Source organism: Trachinotus anak, unplaced genomic scaffold, assembly GCF_046630095.1.
Source record: "Trachinotus anak isolate AG129_WGS33_773 ecotype Australia unplaced genomic scaffold, CSIRO_AGI_Tana_v1 ptg000003l, whole genome shotgun sequence".
In the NCBI taxonomy this organism is placed as follows: Eukaryota; Metazoa; Chordata; class Actinopteri; order Carangiformes; family Carangidae; genus Trachinotus; species Trachinotus anak.
Window position 1 is genome coordinate 6,600,020 of NW_027273854.1, and position 18,133 is coordinate 6,618,152.

Consider the following 18,133-nt stretch of genomic DNA (forward strand, 5'->3'; position numbering starts at 1 on the left):
TGAAATAATCAAAACTCAAGGCCTGTTGGTAATAAATAAAGGCTCTACTATTAATAATCTATGCCACGTGAGCATTTAATACATTAAAAATATCAAAGTGCAAAGGTGTCAGTCTCTCCATCGATGTCCACACTGGGCATTGCAGCATTTGTAGAAAGTCGTCATTGGTTCGTCAGCTGATCTGGTCTGAATCTGCATGAAAAACGCCCGAGGATGCTCACACTTGGGACAGGTTTCTGAGAACAGAGACAAAATGGAAAGTGTCATTGACATTTGGTTTGTAGTGTAAAGAGAACACAAATCGCCTGTCTGAGTCAAACCTACACAGGAAACATTTCAATAAACAAGTCACATTCAAATTTCATTAGCATTAGTATCAGAACTAATTTTATCAGCCAAGGAAAAGAGACACTGAAGATGAGTTTCAGCTGACAGTCTACTACAAAGTTCAACTGTACTGAACAAATTTGACAGAGCTCAGGGGGCCACATGCAGCCTTACATAAATGCTCTACACTGTGTATATAGTACAATTTCATGTGTTACAAGATGATCAAAATGAAATAACCTGAAGCTGATAAAATCCATTATAATACTGCACACACAGAATAAGGCACACCTTGTGGTATCAAGGCTTGTGACAGTGAGTCTTAATAGAATTTCATATTTTATGTTACAGGTTTTAAATTATTACCATTCAAACCACTAGTTATTCTGCATTTGTAATAAAAACCTGACAGCAGATCTCAATGGACTTGAAGATGAAAGTTTAAATCAAAGAAGCACAGTGTGGAATGTGTGTTCTGTTGCTGTGGGCAAAAGATTCACAACTTCACAAAGAGCTGATGAACACAAGTGAACTATTACAATATTTAAATTTGCCACCATGATGATGTATAATAACACAGACTCCCCGACTCTACTGAATGTGGTCATTCCATTATGAAGAGCTTTCAATGACAGAGAATGTTATAGGCAGCTCGCAGTAAACTGTGTGTACCAAAGTGCATAAAGACAAGTTTGGTAGACACACACTACCTCATGCACAAATAGATTGTATCATTCAAATACTGTAAAGTCTGCAGCTTGTGTTTCTCATGTTGGATTTTGAGGCCTGCTGCAGATCACTGTCCTGTTGTAGAATCCAGCCCCTTTTTACTTTCACTGCCTCAAGTGATAGATGTAATGTGCCCAGAATACAACTGTATATACTTTTGTACACCCTGTATTTCATATATGTGAATTTGTACTTAATAAATTCAATTTTCCAGTTACCTTAATATAGGTTGAAACCGCCGCAGAGATATCAGACACAACTGATGTGTCAAAACATGCATTACAATTTAAAGTAAGGTGCAATCAAGTCAGGATACTAATATAAAACAGAGACAAGGAGGGATAAACAAAAGTTTACACTCAAAGACAGCGAGGCCAGGGAGTCACTCACCAGCTGTTGAGTCCACGTTCTCCCAAGCTGCAGCTCCACCAAGAACATCATCCACCTCTTTTAACTTGGGATACTTCCTGTTGTTTACCTGCCGCCAGAAAAACAAAAACCCTCAACTCAAGAAAAATCCACCAGCGAAACCTGGAGCAGTATCTCAAATACAAAGCGCCATGTCATAAATCGAATCAGTAACACGGTTTGTAGGTATGACACAGTGTGTGTGTGTGTGTGTGTGTGTGTGCCATGATGTTTAATCGGGTAACTCACCTTTCTTGTGATGTTGTGTACATAGGGACAGGTGTTACAGGCGAACCTCATGCACTTCTGTCCTTCCTCGACAATTAAAACATTCCCACAGGTCGGACAAAAAAGCAGCATGTTAGCCGAGAACGATGTGTACCACCAGCTGGAAACTGAGGCAACAAACCCAAAATAACCACACGATCTCACACGGACTGCGAGCCCCGTTCAGCTTCTCTGCCGTAAACAGTCTGGAAACATGTGCCGGAAACGGCGCCGGAGTTCCCTTTTTTACAGCTCGGCGGGAAACAAAATATAAACACAGAGTGTGGTTTTGTATTAAAACAGCGAACACATCCGAATAATGATGTAGCCTTTAAATAGTGATATTCACAGCAATACCTGGCTGTTTAATGAAATATATCAGTGTCTGAAATTACGTCTACTAAAGGGAACTATTGATATTGAGCAAAGTTATCCTTCCGGTATATAATTTGTGCGGTACTCGTTTGTTCGCTTGCGTGGATCCGCAGTTTTCAGTGAAGACAAAAAAAGAGCCGTATTTAGTGAATCTGAGAGTCAGTGAAGCGGCTCTGCTGCTGCTGTAGCTCCTGGCGATGGAGGCGCAGAGTCGGGACACCGCCGCAGGAGCACAGTCTGCGGGGGAAGATGGGGAGGAGGCGCCGAAGCACAACCTGGCAGCCCCTGATGCAGAGGAGGAAGATGGGGAGGAGGTGCAGAAGCAGAACCTGGCAACCCCTGATGCAGAGGAGGAAGATGGGGAGGAGGTGCAGAAGCAGAACCTGGCAACCCCTGATGCAGAGGAGGAAGATGAGGAGGCTCTTCCTCACTCAGAGATCCTGGATATTTTCGAGGAAGGACTCGCTCGACTTGTGCAGGACCCTCTGCTCTGCGACCTCCCAATCCAGGTGTTCTAGCCATCAAATATTGAGATGACTCTAAATCTGCTGAGAGCCACACTTGGTTAAATTAAGTTTCCACATTTCACAGAAGCCAAGTGGACTCTCTGAGATTAAACTGTGTTTGTGTGTGAATCTAGGGAAGGTCATCTATACTTCTCAAACACTGACAGTTCCCATGAATTGTGAAAAAGGTTTGAACGGATAGAAGACCAGAAAAGTGCTTCAGATTCTCTGCAGAGATCTTTCATTTTTTAAATTCATATACACAACAAGCCAGAAGAAAGGACGGTGTCATTTTTTAGTCTGGTAAATAAATCAAACAATTCATGAATTATCAAACTTATTGGCATTTAATTTTCTGTTCACTGACTAATAATTGATTGAATAATCGTTTCAGCACAAGCTGAAAGTTCATGATGTTTTACCTTTTTGTTTCCAACCATATGACTGAGTGTCCTATTTTATCAATGCCTGATTGACAGAGATCAGAATCTGCATAGATACTGTAGGTAGAAGCCAAGTCAAAGTCAAAATGAACTTTATTGTCAATACGGCCGCATGTACAAGACATACAGATGAATCGAAATAACGTTTCCCTCAGCCCCTGCAGTGTAACCATATAAAACATAGGAAAGACTCAAAAAATGTGTAAAAAGAATAACATTAAAATATGAATATAAAAGTAAAAATATAAAGTAAGAAATATATGAATATAAATAGAAGATGTGCTGTAAAATGTTCTTCCTGATCTTTTTTTTAAGGTGACTCTGGAGGAGGTAAATTCTCAGATTGCTTTGGAGTACGGTCAGGCCATGACTGTGAGGGTTTTAAAAGCGGATGGTGAAGTAATGCGTAAGTGTTGAACTGTTTCTATGTCGTTTGTCTATTCTGATTACATTTTTCCGTCTTTTCTTTAAATGGGTGGACATCACTGCACAATTTGTATTTGTCTTATTATTATTATTAGAACTATTAATTTAAAAAAATGTTTCTCCCTAAGCCATAGTCGTGGTGCAAAATGCTACCGTCCTTGATCTGAAGAAGGCCATCTGCAGATTTTTGGAGCTGAAACAACAACGTGAAGGTGGAGTGAAACATATCAGCTGGTAAACACACACAGACACACACACACACACACACACAAACAAACACAGGAAGTCAAAAGGGATTTTAATATTTCGAGTTATCATTTGTTTCACTCCCTATCTTTGCTTCCTTTCTTTTACAGGAGATATGTTTGGAGAACTTATCATTTGATATTTCAGGGGGAAAAGCTTGACGATGACAAGATGAGGCTTAAAGAGTAAGTATATGAACTTATCACTTATCTCTGTGATTCCATTATCATCAACACTGTTTGACCATTTTTTCACCTCCTAATTTTTTTAAATGTTTATATACATCTTCAGCTACGGGATCAGGAACAGGGACGAAGTGACGTTCATGAAGAGACTGAGGAAAAAGTGAAATATTTGCCATGATGGGGAAAAAAAACACCAGTTCCCGCAGCGTGCACTGATGCTGCCAGTTTCTCAGAGTTGAAGTGACTTTGACAAAGTATTCATAACAATACGACTTGTTTTATTTTAAGTGTTCAGGACGGTCATGTTGTGAATATCTCAGTACACATTATAAACTCTGCTGTTTCTTAAAGAGGCCACATGTGAATAAATATCTGGGATACTGGCTGTTGAGCCCCTCCCCCCTTTTTTTACTGTGTTTTTTGTATAATTGTCTGCAAATATTAAAATATATTAAAGTATTTTATTTAATGTTTTGTGTTGTGTTTTGAGCTTCTATCTCAAAAGGAACATTCTGCAACATTTTTTCAGACGGGGCAGTTGAAAATGTTACGTGATGATTTGAATATTTCCCTGGTAGAAATGAACAGTACATGCCCTTGTTTACCTAGTTTGAATTTTACCTGCACAGGGCACAGTGGGAGCAGCTGAGGAAATTAGGTAACACACACCCTTTTTCTTTAATGTAATAATTTTCTCTTTCATACAGTTTAAATGAGACTTTCATGACGTTAGCAGTTGAGATGTTTGAGGAATGTTTCAGCTTCTTACAGTGTAGTAGAGAGTATGATGTAGTTCCAGTGACAAGCATTAGACTTGAGATTTATGTTATGCTGTTTATGTGAACTGCTGCTTTGAAAATTACTTTTAGCATATTATCTATTAGTTTAAATGATTTTTTTGATACATCTACTGGCTCAACATTAAAAAGATATATATATATACACATATATATGTATATATATAAATGTATATATATATATATATTTTTTTTTTAAGGAAATGTTTGACTCAATCTTAAGCTTATTTTGTGACCAACCAAACTGAAGTGTTTTTTTTAATATGAATTTCATGTTTTGGACTTTGTACAGTGAAGAGTGAGTGTGCCTTTTTTTTTCTGGTCAGCCTTTTATTGCTTTTGCCTAGTTTGTCTAATGTAAATTTGCCAACAATTTGGAAATGAACAATAGCACTGTTGCTCTTGCTTCTGTTGTATAATTAAGCCATAAATGGATCATTTACAGCCAACACATAGGCTAGGATTGCTAAGAATTGAAAATATTAAGAGTATGAGAAGAATGTAAATCAATTGACCTGATATAATGTTAACATAACATTTTTACAAAAAAAAAAAATCTGATGTTTGAATCTATAAACATGGTGGCGCAGATACGTGCAGCCGCTCAGCACTCTATTGCTCTAAACCACAGGACAGAACATTAACAGCATAAACACACAGACAACACACAGACAACACACAAATAAAGTAAAGACTCTAACATATGAGACCTTGGCTAAAAACAATCCCACAATTCCTATTTTCAGCTTCATCTGGGTTCACCATGACTTCAGTCAAAGATCTGAAGGCAATATCTGCAGAACTGAACTACCTCTCACTGAAAAGGCAGCAACTTCAGGAGAGGAAGAAAATCCTGAGCATATTTCAGGAATTAAGGAAACGTGCTGAATTTGGACAAACAGGTGACATATGGAAGCATGACAGAAATTTATTTTTATCAAAAACCAGACAGATATTTGGCACTTGATAATAAAGTAGCACACCAAAGATACTTATTCCATTGTATCTTATATGTATGAGTGTTTTTTTTTTTTGTCTACCAGAGGAAGCAGCCTCAAGTCAACATGAGATCGACAGCATTGATGACAAACTGAAGCAACTGACTGAAAGAAAGGCTGAACTCCAGAAAAGCCGCGACACCATCCTCACTGCCAACGACAAGAAGAACTGCGTGAAAGGTGAGTCCCAACTTACTGCAGCAAGTCATCACTCCATCGTTCTTTGACCTTGTAACCACCTTTTTCTTTCTTTTTCTTCTCTGTTAGAGGTTAGGTTTGAGTCCAGTGAGAAGAGTGCACCTGATCCTCCTCTTGGCACAAATATTTTCTATGTTGAGCCTCCACCTACGACCCCTGGTGAGTCAGTGATGCACGGAGGCTCATTTTAACACTCACATCTAGTGAGAACAGGATTTGGAGACTTTTGGGTCTGTGTCAGGCCTACGTCGGTGCAAAAAAAAAAAAAAAAAAAAATATATATATATATTGTGCTTCACCTGAGCAACATGTTTGCACTGTGAAGGCTGAAAAACTCATTATTCATTTGATTGACATTCGCTAGACAGTTGTATCTGCAAACACAACAACAAAAAAATAAATAAAAAGAAAAGAACAACAAGGTGCAGTCAGTCCCAGTGCATTCACTCATTAAGTACTTTTGCACCTTTTTAGGACGACTGAAAATATAAAGATATAAATCTAATCAAAAGTTCATACAAACTCTGCTCCCCGATGAAAACCATTTATTCTTCCAATTCATCTGTTGATAGCCATATTTCTGACGACACAGCATAAACATTTTTATTTCTGAATGTTTTAGAGAAATATGTATATAAATAAATATGTATGTATATATATATATATATTTATTTATTTATTTATTTTTTTTCATGATATAACTATCACTTTCACACATCATTTCTTCTCTTCACAGCCCCTAAAGTGATTCTGGATGTGGAAAACCTTCCTTCATGTCCATGCAGGACACAGTGCCCAGAATGTCGGCAGTACATCATGACAGAGACTTTCACCTCTGTCAGCAGTGTGACCTGGCTGGTGTGTGTCATGACAGCTTTGATTGGGTATGAACCTCCAGCTCTTTGTCCATGGCAAATTATTTGCCTGTTTGTGTAGCCGCGGGTGCACGCTTCCATTTGATTTTTGTTCCTGTTCCTTGTTTTAAAGGTGTGTGGCTGGTTGCTGCCTCATTCCCTTCTGCCTCGATACGTTCAAATCTATCACACACAGATGTCCTAAGTGTCGATCATCAATCAGCACTATCAAAAAGCTCTGAGAGAAAAGCATGCAGTGGAAGACTGAGATGACACTGGACCATACAACCTAATGGTGAAGTAGTGTTTCAGCAGCATGGCTCTTTTTAATGGACTGAAGTCAGAAGCGTGTGTATCAGATGTGTGATGTTGACTGTTACAGAATACAATTTTAAAGATCTGTTCACTTCTGTATTCAGGCTTTAAACACAGTGAGCTGAGTCTATTTGTTCAAAAAAAACTACAAAATTTAACTTTTTTGTTGTACTGTTTTTTAATAACAAGCACTAAAGGGTAAATGGCGAACTGCAGATGCTCATAGGCCGAGTATGAAATCCCAAATAATCTCTGTATTTACAAAACAACTGCTACATTTGTATAAAAGATAACATAAATACACAATGTGTAAAACACATGGCATACAAACTATGCATTACAATGTTTCCTGCTGTTGCATTATACTAGTATAGTAAAGAATCTTTTTTTCTCATTCCAGCACATAATCCAGAAAGGGTGACATTTGAATAGTCAAATGAGGCACTAATTCGGCGACAGGAAAAAAAAAAAAGGAAATGAAAAATAAACCAGTCACATATGTTCCTTTTCACAACATTCAGACGTGTTTGTCAGCGATGCTCCAGATAACCTGCAGAGGCAGAGTGAATCCAAAATAATCCAACAAAACAGCAAACTGCACTGTCAATTAGGCCCAAACACACCCAGCATGGCGCCAACACACTGTGCTGCTGTCATGCACCGTCTTGTGCATAAAGGTTTATTTGACACTGAATTTTATTTCCTTCATACAAGATGTCGTCTTTTGTAATTTGCTAAAAAAAAAAAAAAAGAAAAGAAAAGCAGATGTGGCCAGCAGGTGTCACTACCATACAAATCAACTGCAATGCATTATGGTTATTTCAGAATAAAAAGAGGGTAAAGCACAAATGCACACTGGGTAATACTCATGAATACTGTTGTTTCTCTGTAGGCTGTGTCTGTTGTTACTCTGTACTGCTATGCACAGAGATCCTGGTGTAGTATGGCCTGCCACGTTTGCACTTCTTCCTTCTTGAATAAATACCTGACCAAAAAAATCAAGCTGATCTTGATTCAGTCATTTAAAACCTGTAAGAGTCACTCTGCCAGATTTTAAAACAGTGAATGATGTTCCAGTGACAATTTATTATTATCTACTTGGACACAGTCTTGACGGTGCAACACAGTAACTATAAGTGAGGATTCTCCTTTTTTAAAGCTTATAGAACAACTGGTCTTACAATATAATACACAGTGTACAGATGCACACTCCTTTTTGTAGTTTTCCTATCACCCATGAAAGGACAATAAGATTCGACTGATCTGCAAGAACCTCTGTCAGAAATGCTTGACACTTAGTGCTTGTGTGCTTACAGTCTGTTCTGATAGTAGTAGTAGCTTCTGCTATTACCACAGACAACAAAACAATGTACATTCATTAAGATCGGAGGGCGAAGAGGACAAATGTGAGAAGAGATTGATAACAAATCAGCAGTAAGCTCAAAAGTTACTTCCACTATCAGCTAAAACTGCCAGTACCAGTCCTGTCATGTCATGTCATGTCAGTCTCTCCAGATAATCAGAGAAGCAATCCAGCAACGTCTAAAATGACACTGCATGAGTTGATTATTACTGATTCATCTGGCTAAAAAGCAGAACAGAGCTGCCCAAACCTCAAACAGCTCTGACCATCTCACGGAAACAAAATCATTCCTCCCTTAAATTAAAAATGATGTTCATCTGAAATGGCCCTGACAGGTGTAAGAGTTCACCTTAACAGAACTCAGTCCCAGTTCGAGTGCAGTTGTTCTGGATTTTGTCCGTCTTCAATAACGATTTGAAACATCCACTGATGGATTCATCGGAGCCGAACTCAGATGAACTTGACCTTATCTTTATCACACAATCATTTATTTTTCGGGTAACAGAGAGTACAAAGTACAAATCGGACATATTAATGGTCTGGATCCAGAATGCAGAGATGAGATATTTTCTCAACCTGCACGTTTAAACCTCCATGACCCTCTCTCCTACGCTGCACTCCACACTCCTTGTGGGATGTGTTGTGACCTTCTACTGTTCCCCAAAAACTGGCAATTCCCACTGCACGCTCTTTCTGACGTCCACTAGTCCAACTGACTTCCCTTTTCCTGCCGTTCTATGCACAATTAGACAAGTAAATGCACTTTTTGATTACAAATAATATGCAGTATATGGATTACATACCAGTAATATATTGATTAATACGCCTTATACTGATGAACATACCAGTTATGCACTGATTATCCAATTTACCTCATTTCCATCAGCACAGTTCATGAGAATTCAGGAAGTCAGAAGAGAAGACACCCACTGGTGTTGACATGTCTGCTGGCACAGACAGGGTAAGGTCCAGCCAGTCCATACTGTCCATGTTGGTGTTGTGCAAGGTCAAAGCAGAGGGTGGTGTGTTTTCATTAAAGTCCACGTCCATGGTGACTATGGGTGAGTGTAAGTCCTCCATCAGCTTCAGTGTTTGAGGCTCAGTGTCAGCACCTAGTGTGCAGTCCAGGAGGGAGTCCAGCTGGGTGTCAGAGGCCAGCGCTGCCAGGCTGGTTGAGGGTTTAAGGGGTGAAGCAGGCAGCTGGCCCACTTGGACCATTGGGGGAGGGCGGGATAAAACCATGTTGATAGGAAGGGTGGTTACACTGGCAGTCACAGGGAGAGGCTTGTCCAGGCTGGGAGGATCCTGTCTGATGAAGGGGGAGATCTCTGAAAAAACAAAAAGTGTGAAGATCCAAAAACATGATTGTGTTGATCTAATTTACAAAGAAAATTCCGGTATTTCTCACCACCACTCTCAATCAACACGTCAAACAGGTCATCCATCTGCTGGCTGGCTGCAGTGGGACCCTGCAGAGAAATAATAACCAGCAAATGTTTTAGTGGCTGTTGTAACAACTTAGGGATATACTGTACAATACAGAGTATTACATTGTTATTTTATTTTTCACCTGAGCAGCTGTTAGCATGCTGCGTGTCTGCTTAACTGCATCCTCATAGCGGGGTGGGTCTTTACACTTCGACACGTGGTTTGTGAAAGTTGGCTGCTGAAAGATCAACGGTGGTTGGCTCGGACTGGGGGACTGTTGAACAGGAAAAGACAACAGTGGGTTACACCAAATGAAAAACAGGACACATCTGACCCAAACCATCATTCAAATGCAGGCCACATTGTACAAAGAAGTAAATAAACCAGGGTGCCAGTTATGCATTGATTATACAAATTTACCTCATTTCCACCGACACAGTTCAAGAGAGTCCAGCCACGAACAGTAAACAGTGAGCAGTAGCTGCAAAGTGTTTTATAGAAAAAAAGGAAAGGGAAAGTATAAAAAACTAAAGGGTCATTCTCTACCTTATTCCTAGGTCCTTTGGGGAGGGGCTGGCCAGTGGAGGCTCCTGCAGGACATCCACTAGCTGGAAATGTGTTGAGTAAGCTTTGTGCTGTGGTATCCATCCTCCATGTCTGCAGAGCAATTTAGACAAGTCAGCATCAGCATAGAGGCATGCATTAATGCAATCAATGTGGGTCAAATGCTTTCTGCTGCAGCTATGGAAAAGTAGTGCATTGCAACACGCTCTCTGTGGGAGATACTTCTGTTTAAGTAACCAAGCAGGAGAGGATCAGTGTAACTGGGAATTGCATCACCAGCTTTTAAGCAAAATAACTTAAATGGAATTGTTGTGGGTTCTCTTCAGCTGAGGCATCAGTTTGCAGTGCCACGCAGTGTAACTCATGAGTGCTGTGTTTGCATTGAGCTGCGGCTTCTGTTGCTAATTCTGGCTGCGTGTTGGGCTCAGAGCAGAGGGACGACAGAGGGCAGTAAGGGCGCTCCGGTCAGCCCTCACTCACCACCTGCCCCAGAAGCCCATGTTTCCACAGGCCTTCTTTTGATGTGAGTGGAATATTTCACCAACCAGCTGAGGCCTGTTATTACTGTGGCAACGAGCAAGATGTATTACCCATGGTAGCACGTAATTGATTGTTAGTGAGAAAAACATATGATATGTGATATATTAAGTGGTGCCATCAAAAACATTGCGCCCCCTCTATGATGTGCAACTTAACGACAATTTACTGCACAGAAAACAGACTTTATGATTTCAGGTGCACACACGTTTCACGTGCAATTGATCACATACAATTCAAGTCTGTACATTTTAAAGGAATCCAAATCTACCTCAGCTGATAGTGATGACAAATAAGGAGGTAGACTGAGGCAGTCTGCACAAGCATTAGTGTGTTTTCTTACCTTTGTCAGTGGCTGAGTGTGAGTGCTGCATTGCTGTTGTAATGCTGCTGAGGCCTCTATTTTCTGTGGCACCTGTCCAGAGGTCTGGATGAGGCCTGCGGCTGCGCTGCTAACAGTAGGATGTAATTTGATGCTGTTGGCTGGGAGCTGGATAGTGACTGCTGAGGCAGGAAGGGATGCAGGCAGGAGGATCTGCGCTCCGGCCTGGACAGACTGCAGGGTTTCAGGCAGCTTGATGGTCTGATGGCTGATGATGAATTGGTTTGGAGCAGCTAAGTGGCTCTGATCTGCAGCCTCCTCCTGTTTGACCAACACTGGCAGACCAGGAGAGCTACAGGACGTGGAGCAGTTTAAGGGGGACCTGTTTTCCTCTTTGATCTGGATGGGAGCAAGAGGGCTGAGCTGAGGTGGAGAGTCTCCTTGCTGACTCCTCTTCTCCACCTCCAGCTGCATCTTCAGTTCCTCCACCAGCCTCTGCTCCTGCTCCAGCTTCCTCATCAGCTCCTCAATCTGACGCTCCTTCTCATGCAGACGTTTGTCCTTTTCAGAGTCCTTCTCATGCAGACGTTTGTCTTTGGCAGAGTCTTTCTCATTGGACCTTGTCTCTGTGGGACACTCCTCCTGTGGAGCTCTCTGTGGGGAGCTCACACAGGGAGCAACATAAGTTGGAGACAGAGCATCTGAAGTATTTGCCGGGCTGTCTGCCATACTACTGTCCTCTATGCCCAGACCGGACACCTTGGAGGCTATAGGGGACACAGGTGGGGTTAACCTTATGTTTTCAGACTGTGAGGCTGCTGTGACAGCTGTTGTTTCCATGGCAGCAGCAGTCTGGATGTTGGAGGTCTCCTGATACAACTTTAGCCTCTCTATCAGGTCTGTCTTAGTCCCAGAAACGGGCAGAGATCTGCGTTTTAGTTCCATTTTCAGCTCAGCCACCTGTAAACATAACAGATTATCATAAAATATCTCTCAAGACTTTGCTCTGCAGCATGCATGGGGTGCATATAGTCAGACTATGTGCAGGCAGCAAAGTGTCACCTTCATCTCATCCAGATTTGCTGGTAAGTGATCCGGCTTGCGGTTCGTCTGAGTGTGGCGGGGCTGCACAGGAGCAGAAGCAGTGTTTCCACTCAGAACACTGGAACAGCTGGTTTGTACCTCAGTTGCCGGTCTGTTGTAATAAGATGGAAGAAAAAGGGAGTACAGAGTCTGAACTATCATCCATTTTTCACAATTAACAGCTTCTGTGTAGGAAACCATGGGCAGGAAACAGCAGCTGTGGCCAAACAGTCATGGCAGAGAGTCTCACATTCTCCAAAACCAGTTGTGGGCATTTGATTGAGTTTGTAGAAAATTAAAATTAAAGTAAAAAACGAATGTAAAAGGAATGTTTGTGCTGCTGAATGAAGACATACTTGACTGTGGCAGGCAGGACGGCCTGGTAGTTGTACTGCTGCTGTTGCTGGCTTAAGATCTGCAGCTGCAGGAACTGCTGCTGCTGCTGCAGGAGGCGGGCATAAGCAGAGTCCATCGGCACTTCATTGAGCTCCTGCTTCTGGTCTGGAGGAATGTACTGATGGTACTTCAACTTTTTCACCCATGGTTTGGGCTCTTTGCTCTTTCTGCTGCGGCTTTTATCGCCAGGTATCTTGGGCAGGCTTTGCTGCAGAGCACAACAAAGAAAAGGGGCATGTAAAACCTGAGAGGAGCATCTGGAGGAAATTTGATCCCTGTGACTGATCTCAGTCCAGTTTATCAGGGAATACAGTTAACATTGCCAGTACCAACACTGCAAGCCTTGGAACTGATACTGGATTTTTATAGCTTGAAGCGCTGAGGTGGAACATTGTTCTGACACCCGATGAGAACTGCAGGATGAGGAAACGGGTAGTGGAAATGTGACCCTTATTGTTTTACCACCTGCAATTACAGGATACACATGAAAATGGCTTGGCATAAGAGCAGCAGGTCCTAACTATGAAACCAGAAACTCAAGTTGGGTTAAGCAAGCACACACCCTCCAATTTGTCAAATTCATTCCCCTCATCATATTCCAAGGGAGGGAGAGTTCATCTTATGCTCAGAGGATAACTGGATTATGATAAATGCACAAGTCATTGCTTCACCCCCGTCCTTTGATTTTTGGCTTAGATTTTACACGGCCTGAATGAGGAGCCTGTCTGAGCCAGCCTGTCATTTGACCCTAATTGAAGACAAACTGTAGCTGGCACACATTTAAAACCAAGGATTTGTTAAATGACTTAAACCCTGTTGTTCTTTGAACTGCGTTTGACTTGGCTGAATACTGACATTCAGTTCACCCCTAAACTGAAGTGACTTTCACAATGACAAAACACAGACTCTGTGTCTTTTGACATTGTATCTATCATCACATTCCCAAAAGAAACAAACCCCCCCCCACACACACAGTAAATAAATCAGACAGACAGAGAGCTGAGGACCAGCGTCCAGTTTCATGTCAGCTCATGATAAACTAAATGAACTCATCTTTTAAAATCACTGCCCCTTAAGTTTAAGAAGACTTTGAAATGACTTTTGCCAGTTCAGCTCACCTTCACAAGAACTGGCCCTGGTGTGATACTGGGGACAACAGTGGTGACTGGCTGAGCTGTGGATGTTTGTGGGTTGCTTTGTTGCTCCTTGGTCGAGACGAGGTTGACTAAGTCTGGTGTGGACTGCGAGTTAGGTGGTGGGGAGTTCTGAGGAAAGAAGAGACAGAGAAAAAACTCCATGAGCCGTTCGGTAAGAACAGTGAAGCCGCTACGCCTGTTAATCATCATCTCACGCAGGACAGGGAAAGCACCTCAAATGAAACAGTATAACCAAAAACAGGTTGATAAACACAATAAAATAAAATAAATGAGCACGAAAAGTTCCAACAAATTGTGAAAAAATACATTATACACGGTTAGTACACTGCATGTGCGTGCAGTAAAAAAAGGTAATTTGGGTCTCAAAATATTATTTTTCTCATAAGTGAAAAATTGTACCACTGACATCAGATAACTTCACTAGGATCAAATGCAGCGTTCAACCTTAACACGACAAGTTTCTTATAATTTCATGACTCAGTTTGTCTGCTGACATGGACAGTTTATGTTTTAAAAATTGTAATGGTTCATGAGGTGTTGGTTTACCTGTTTGGGAGAGTTTACTTGAGAGGAGGATGGAGTGGCTTCAGTCCCTCCAGACTCCCTCAGAGAGGCCGAAGTGGAGCTGGGAGTTTCCTGACTGGAAGGCTGTTCTGGTGATAAGGCATCACTGCTGTCCTCATCAAAGCTGTAAACATCTGGCGTCTTAGAGTAGTTTACCTTATCACCTATGAGGTCAACATCAAACATAAACAAGTACAACTTATGATTTATTTAAAGGATAAATCAAAACTGAAAAAAAGCATTTGTCAGACTGAATTTTTAGCATGGCTGACAGTGTAGACACACAGTGAATGCTGCCTGCTGTATATCCTTTATACTTTTTATGACTGCAAAAGGAAAACTTGAGATATCAGTGACTGATGAGTGGGGGAGCAATCACTTGAATGTTCTCATAACAATACAGTACAGATGTAACAACAACAATCTAGTTGCTAGTGGTGCTGCAAGGGCATATTTAGGTACAGCAGTGCTTGCTAAAGTCAGCATGCTAACATAGTTACAGTGGCAATGCTAACATGTCATGTCAAAAGTCAGACTATCAGCAGAGTCACTGGGCTTCTACCTCTAGGTTCAATGAATTCAGTGGTAATCCATCATATAGTTGTTATGGTTGACACTGGCATCACTTAAGCTATGGCAAACACTTTGAACTGCACTCACCTGTATGAAAAGTGCTTTACAAATAAAATTGATACAGAATAATAAAGGTAGCCTCAAAATATTGAGTTATTCTGCTTAAAGAAGAAATGGTCAAGACGGAAATGTAGAACAGTTTTTAAGTTAGGGTCAACTTCTCAGAACCAGATAATTGCAGATAGGTTGTCCATCACTGAGTAATGATATCAGACTGCCAGACATTTCTCACTGCAGGCTTTTGACTCCTCAAACGCAGGTGTAATAAAGGTAGTAACAGCTAGAAGTGTACCTGATATGCTGCAATACTGGCTTGTATTAATTTTCTGGGTCTTTTGCTGGTGAACATGGCACCACAGTGGGCTAAAACAAAATGGCTTAATGGCTCAGGCCTTCTAACAGTGAGGATACAGTAGTGTTGATGACTATGTACCATTGGTGACCTCTTCGCCGGCGGAGTCCACAGGCAGGATGTTCTTCTCCACCAGCTCCATGGGTCCAGGTCGCTGGGCGATCTTCTCGTTGAGATCATCAGCCAGTCTGGCCCTCTTCAGCTTCATCTGTGTGGCCTGCAGGGAGGGCTCAGCCTGCGTCTCTGATAAACACACAGAGGATCATTGGCTATGATCTGGCCAACATCAGACAGTTCCTTAAATGCTTTGTCAGTCTGACTCACAGCAGCTTCAACCGGACCTCACAAAGATATTTATCTGGTTATAACTTTGTAAAACAAAACAGGCAGCAAGTTCAGACAGATGAATAACCCCCTTATTCATCTCCCTTATCTAAGTGCTATTAACCAGTAAGAACACACAGCAGGATGGTCACCTTGTAGGATGTGCATACGGACCAGCTCAGATCGCTCAGGTCTCCTGCAGAGTTTGTGCTTTAAGAAGTTCCCGGTCTGTCAAGGAAATGAAAAGTTTGTTTTTCTTCTTATTATGAGAACATAATTTAGATGTAGATGAATAAAATCATGATGATCAGCAGTGTTGATGACATTAGCTGATGTCTTACCTTGGCTCTCTCCAGGCTGCGAATCTGCTCATGAAAGGCAGCCGGTGTTTTCAGAGCTATGAGAAGGTGAATAAAGAAACATCTGTAACTTTTCTCGGTCTCTATGTTTCCATACACAAGCAAACTGCTCCTTCCATTTCAAAATAAATACATATTATAATAATTAATAATGACATTTTAAAATAAACATGGGATGATCTTTTTGAACCTTTGCAGTCTGCTTACAGGCCTGGTTGCTCTGCTAAAACGGTAAATGATCTTTTGTTCTCTATAGATTCAGATTCCACCTCTGTGCTCTTACTTGATTTGATGCAGCTTTTATACCTTAGATCGCTGTATACTCCTAAACCAAGTGGAAAAACAATTTGGTGTCTCTGGCCAGGCTCTCATGTGGTTGAAGTCTTACTTATCTTTAAGTAAAAAAAAAACATCAATATTTTCTGATGTGAAATATGGAGCACCCCAGGGCTCCCTTCTTGGCCCTCTGCTTTTCTCTCTTTATACTTCACCTCTTCACCTCATGCAGTGATGGAATTAATTTCCACTGTTCTGCTGTCGATTATATTTGATCAGTCTCTCTCTCTCTCTCTCTCTCTCTTGATATATTTTTGTTCAATTTTATTGTCTTTTATTGTCTTTTTCTTGTCTCTCTTCCTCCTTTTATTTGATATTGTATCTCACCTTGTGTTATTATTGTACTCTCTTGTTGTGATTTGAATGAATAAGCAGAAGTTCAAATTGGCTGGTTGAAGCATCTATTAATCCAACTCTGCTGGGAGATGTTTGGCCTGTGGCTGCCCTTTTGGAGCATGTTGAATCACATATCCATCTTTTACATGTATTGTGACTGGCGTGTTCTATGAGCTGAGGGGTATCCAAATTTCTTGGCTGATGCGCCTTTTAACATTTTCATTTTTATTGAGATTGCTTTTTTGTTGTGATTCACTGTAAAGTTCTGTTACTTCGATTCTAACAGATGTCACATCTTTAATTCACATAGTTCAGTTAGTTGATTAGTTCATTAATGGTGAACTTTCGATCAAAAAGAGGGGGGCTACTTTTTTCAACTCTCCAAGGGTAGAGGTCATAGAGAGCTCATATTGTTAGACAATAGCTCAATGTTTAATTTCCATTATGACTGATAATGTCCAGAAGGCCCCATTCCTATCCTCAGTAAACATGACAACCAAGGTCTTATAGATAAGGATGAGGGAAGAAGCAATAACTCAGAGAGGATTGCCCAGATCCAGATAGTTCCGGTTCCAGATAGTGATACATAGTAAGGCACAAGGAAAGAGGTGTAAGAATGATCACATATAGGTGAGGACTGAGAAATGTGTGATGTAACCATGTAATGCCTGATCTCTATACACTCTGTTAGAAAGGACACTGGTGTGACATTACTCTGAATCACTTGCTGACATTGTTCTGCTCATCATTTTCTCCTTGGCAAATCAAGCTTTCAATAAATACTTCTGCTTGAGACATCTGAAATCTCCTGCTGAACATCTGAAATCTCCTGGTGAGCTCACAAGAATTTCCACCACAATGCTCAGCTGCGTTTTCCCGTATAAACTGATGACCCCTCTCAAATGGTCAAATTAGAGGCCTTGTCTGCTGTGAAAAGCTGGTTGTTCAAAAATTTCCGGCTCCTAAATTCAGATAAAACTAATATGGTAAATCATTGGCTGGACACCAGTTTGAACAAGTTACAGTAACCGTGCGAGATTACTCAAAGTTGGACAGCTAAGAACCTCGTTGTTTGATCCTACCCTCTCTTTTGAGCAACACATTAAAGACATCACCAAGACCTTTTTCCACCCACGTAACATAGCTAGAATTTGGTCTTTTCTATGACAGATGCTGATATCCTAACTCACTCCAGTCATCTAGACCGGATTATTGTAATGTTTTTCTAGCCCTGCCATTTTCCAGTACTAAAAGTCATCAAATGATTCATAATGTTTTTGACCAAAAAAAGACTCTACCAAATTT

The 18,133-nt window shown here is 41.0% G+C and overlaps 4 protein-coding genes across 12 annotated transcripts in view; 2 read left to right on the forward strand and 2 right to left on the reverse strand.

Moving 5' to 3' along the window:
* Positions 1-50: 50 nt before the first annotated feature.
* On the reverse strand, positions 51-1,961 carry polr3k (polymerase (RNA) III (DNA directed) polypeptide K). The gene is made up of 3 exons (XM_071470456.1): positions 1,714-1,961; positions 1,447-1,534; positions 51-236 (listed from the first exon to the last, which is right to left on the reverse strand). Exons 1-3 carry the CDS (start codon positions 1,822-1,824, stop codon positions 109-111), a joined length of 327 nt encoding a protein of 108 aa, XP_071326557.1. The 5' UTR covers positions 1,825-1,961; the 3' UTR covers positions 51-108.
* A 302-nt stretch (positions 1,962-2,263) lies between these two features.
* snrnp25 (small nuclear ribonucleoprotein 25) lies at positions 2,264-4,371 on the forward strand. Of its 2 annotated transcripts, XM_071470428.1 has the most exons (6): positions 2,264-2,381; positions 2,490-2,615; positions 3,371-3,461; positions 3,610-3,715; positions 3,838-3,912; positions 4,019-4,371. In XM_071470428.1, the coding sequence occupies exons 1-6, from the start codon at positions 2,304-2,306 to the stop codon at positions 4,074-4,076; spliced, it is 534 nt and encodes a 177-aa protein (XP_071326529.1). In that variant the 5' UTR covers positions 2,264-2,303; the 3' UTR covers positions 4,077-4,371. The 2 variants fall into 2 exon arrangements, with proteins under 2 accessions (XP_071326529.1, XP_071326520.1); XM_071470419.1 differs by having other exon boundaries at positions 2,304-2,615.
* A 96-nt stretch (positions 4,372-4,467) lies between these two features.
* On the forward strand, positions 4,468-7,086 carry LOC139613605 (lipopolysaccharide-induced tumor necrosis factor-alpha factor homolog). Of its 2 annotated transcripts, XM_071470406.1 has the most exons (6): positions 4,468-4,570; positions 5,456-5,611; positions 5,753-5,887; positions 5,975-6,064; positions 6,642-6,789; positions 6,893-7,086. In XM_071470406.1, exons 2-6 carry the CDS (start codon positions 5,473-5,475, stop codon positions 6,999-7,001), a joined length of 621 nt encoding a protein of 206 aa, XP_071326507.1. In that variant the 5' UTR covers positions 4,468-4,570; positions 5,456-5,472; the 3' UTR covers positions 7,002-7,086. The 2 variants fall into 2 exon arrangements, with proteins under 2 accessions (XP_071326507.1, XP_071326500.1); XM_071470399.1 differs by lacking the exon at positions 4,468-4,570 and having other exon boundaries at positions 4,935-5,611.
* A 147-nt stretch (positions 7,087-7,233) lies between these two features.
* mrtfbb (myocardin related transcription factor Bb) overlaps positions 7,234-18,133 on the reverse strand; it is a 76,213-nt gene continuing 65,313 nt past the window's right edge. For 6 of the 7 annotated variants that reach the window (XM_071470297.1, XM_071470287.1, XM_071470329.1 and 3 more), the window contains 12 exons: positions 16,139-16,194; positions 15,950-16,025; positions 15,555-15,716; positions 14,471-14,652; positions 13,886-14,032; positions 12,728-12,975; positions 12,351-12,483; positions 11,310-12,248; positions 10,412-10,522; positions 10,008-10,139; positions 9,846-9,906; positions 7,234-9,765 (listed from right to left, as the gene is read on the reverse strand). In XM_071470297.1, coding sequence (XP_071326398.1) covers positions 9,320-9,765; positions 9,846-9,906; positions 10,008-10,139; positions 10,412-10,522; positions 11,310-12,248; positions 12,351-12,483; positions 12,728-12,975; positions 13,886-14,032; positions 14,471-14,652; positions 15,555-15,716; positions 15,950-16,025; positions 16,139-16,194 — 2,693 coding nt within the window. In that variant the 3' untranslated portion in view covers positions 7,234-9,319. Of the gene's footprint in view, positions 9,766-9,845; positions 9,907-10,007; positions 10,140-10,411; positions 10,523-11,309; positions 12,249-12,350; positions 12,484-12,727; positions 12,976-13,885; positions 14,033-14,470; positions 14,653-15,554; positions 15,717-15,949; positions 16,026-16,138; positions 16,195-18,133 lie in introns of those variants that run through there. The other variant, XM_071470337.1, reaches the window with a different exon arrangement.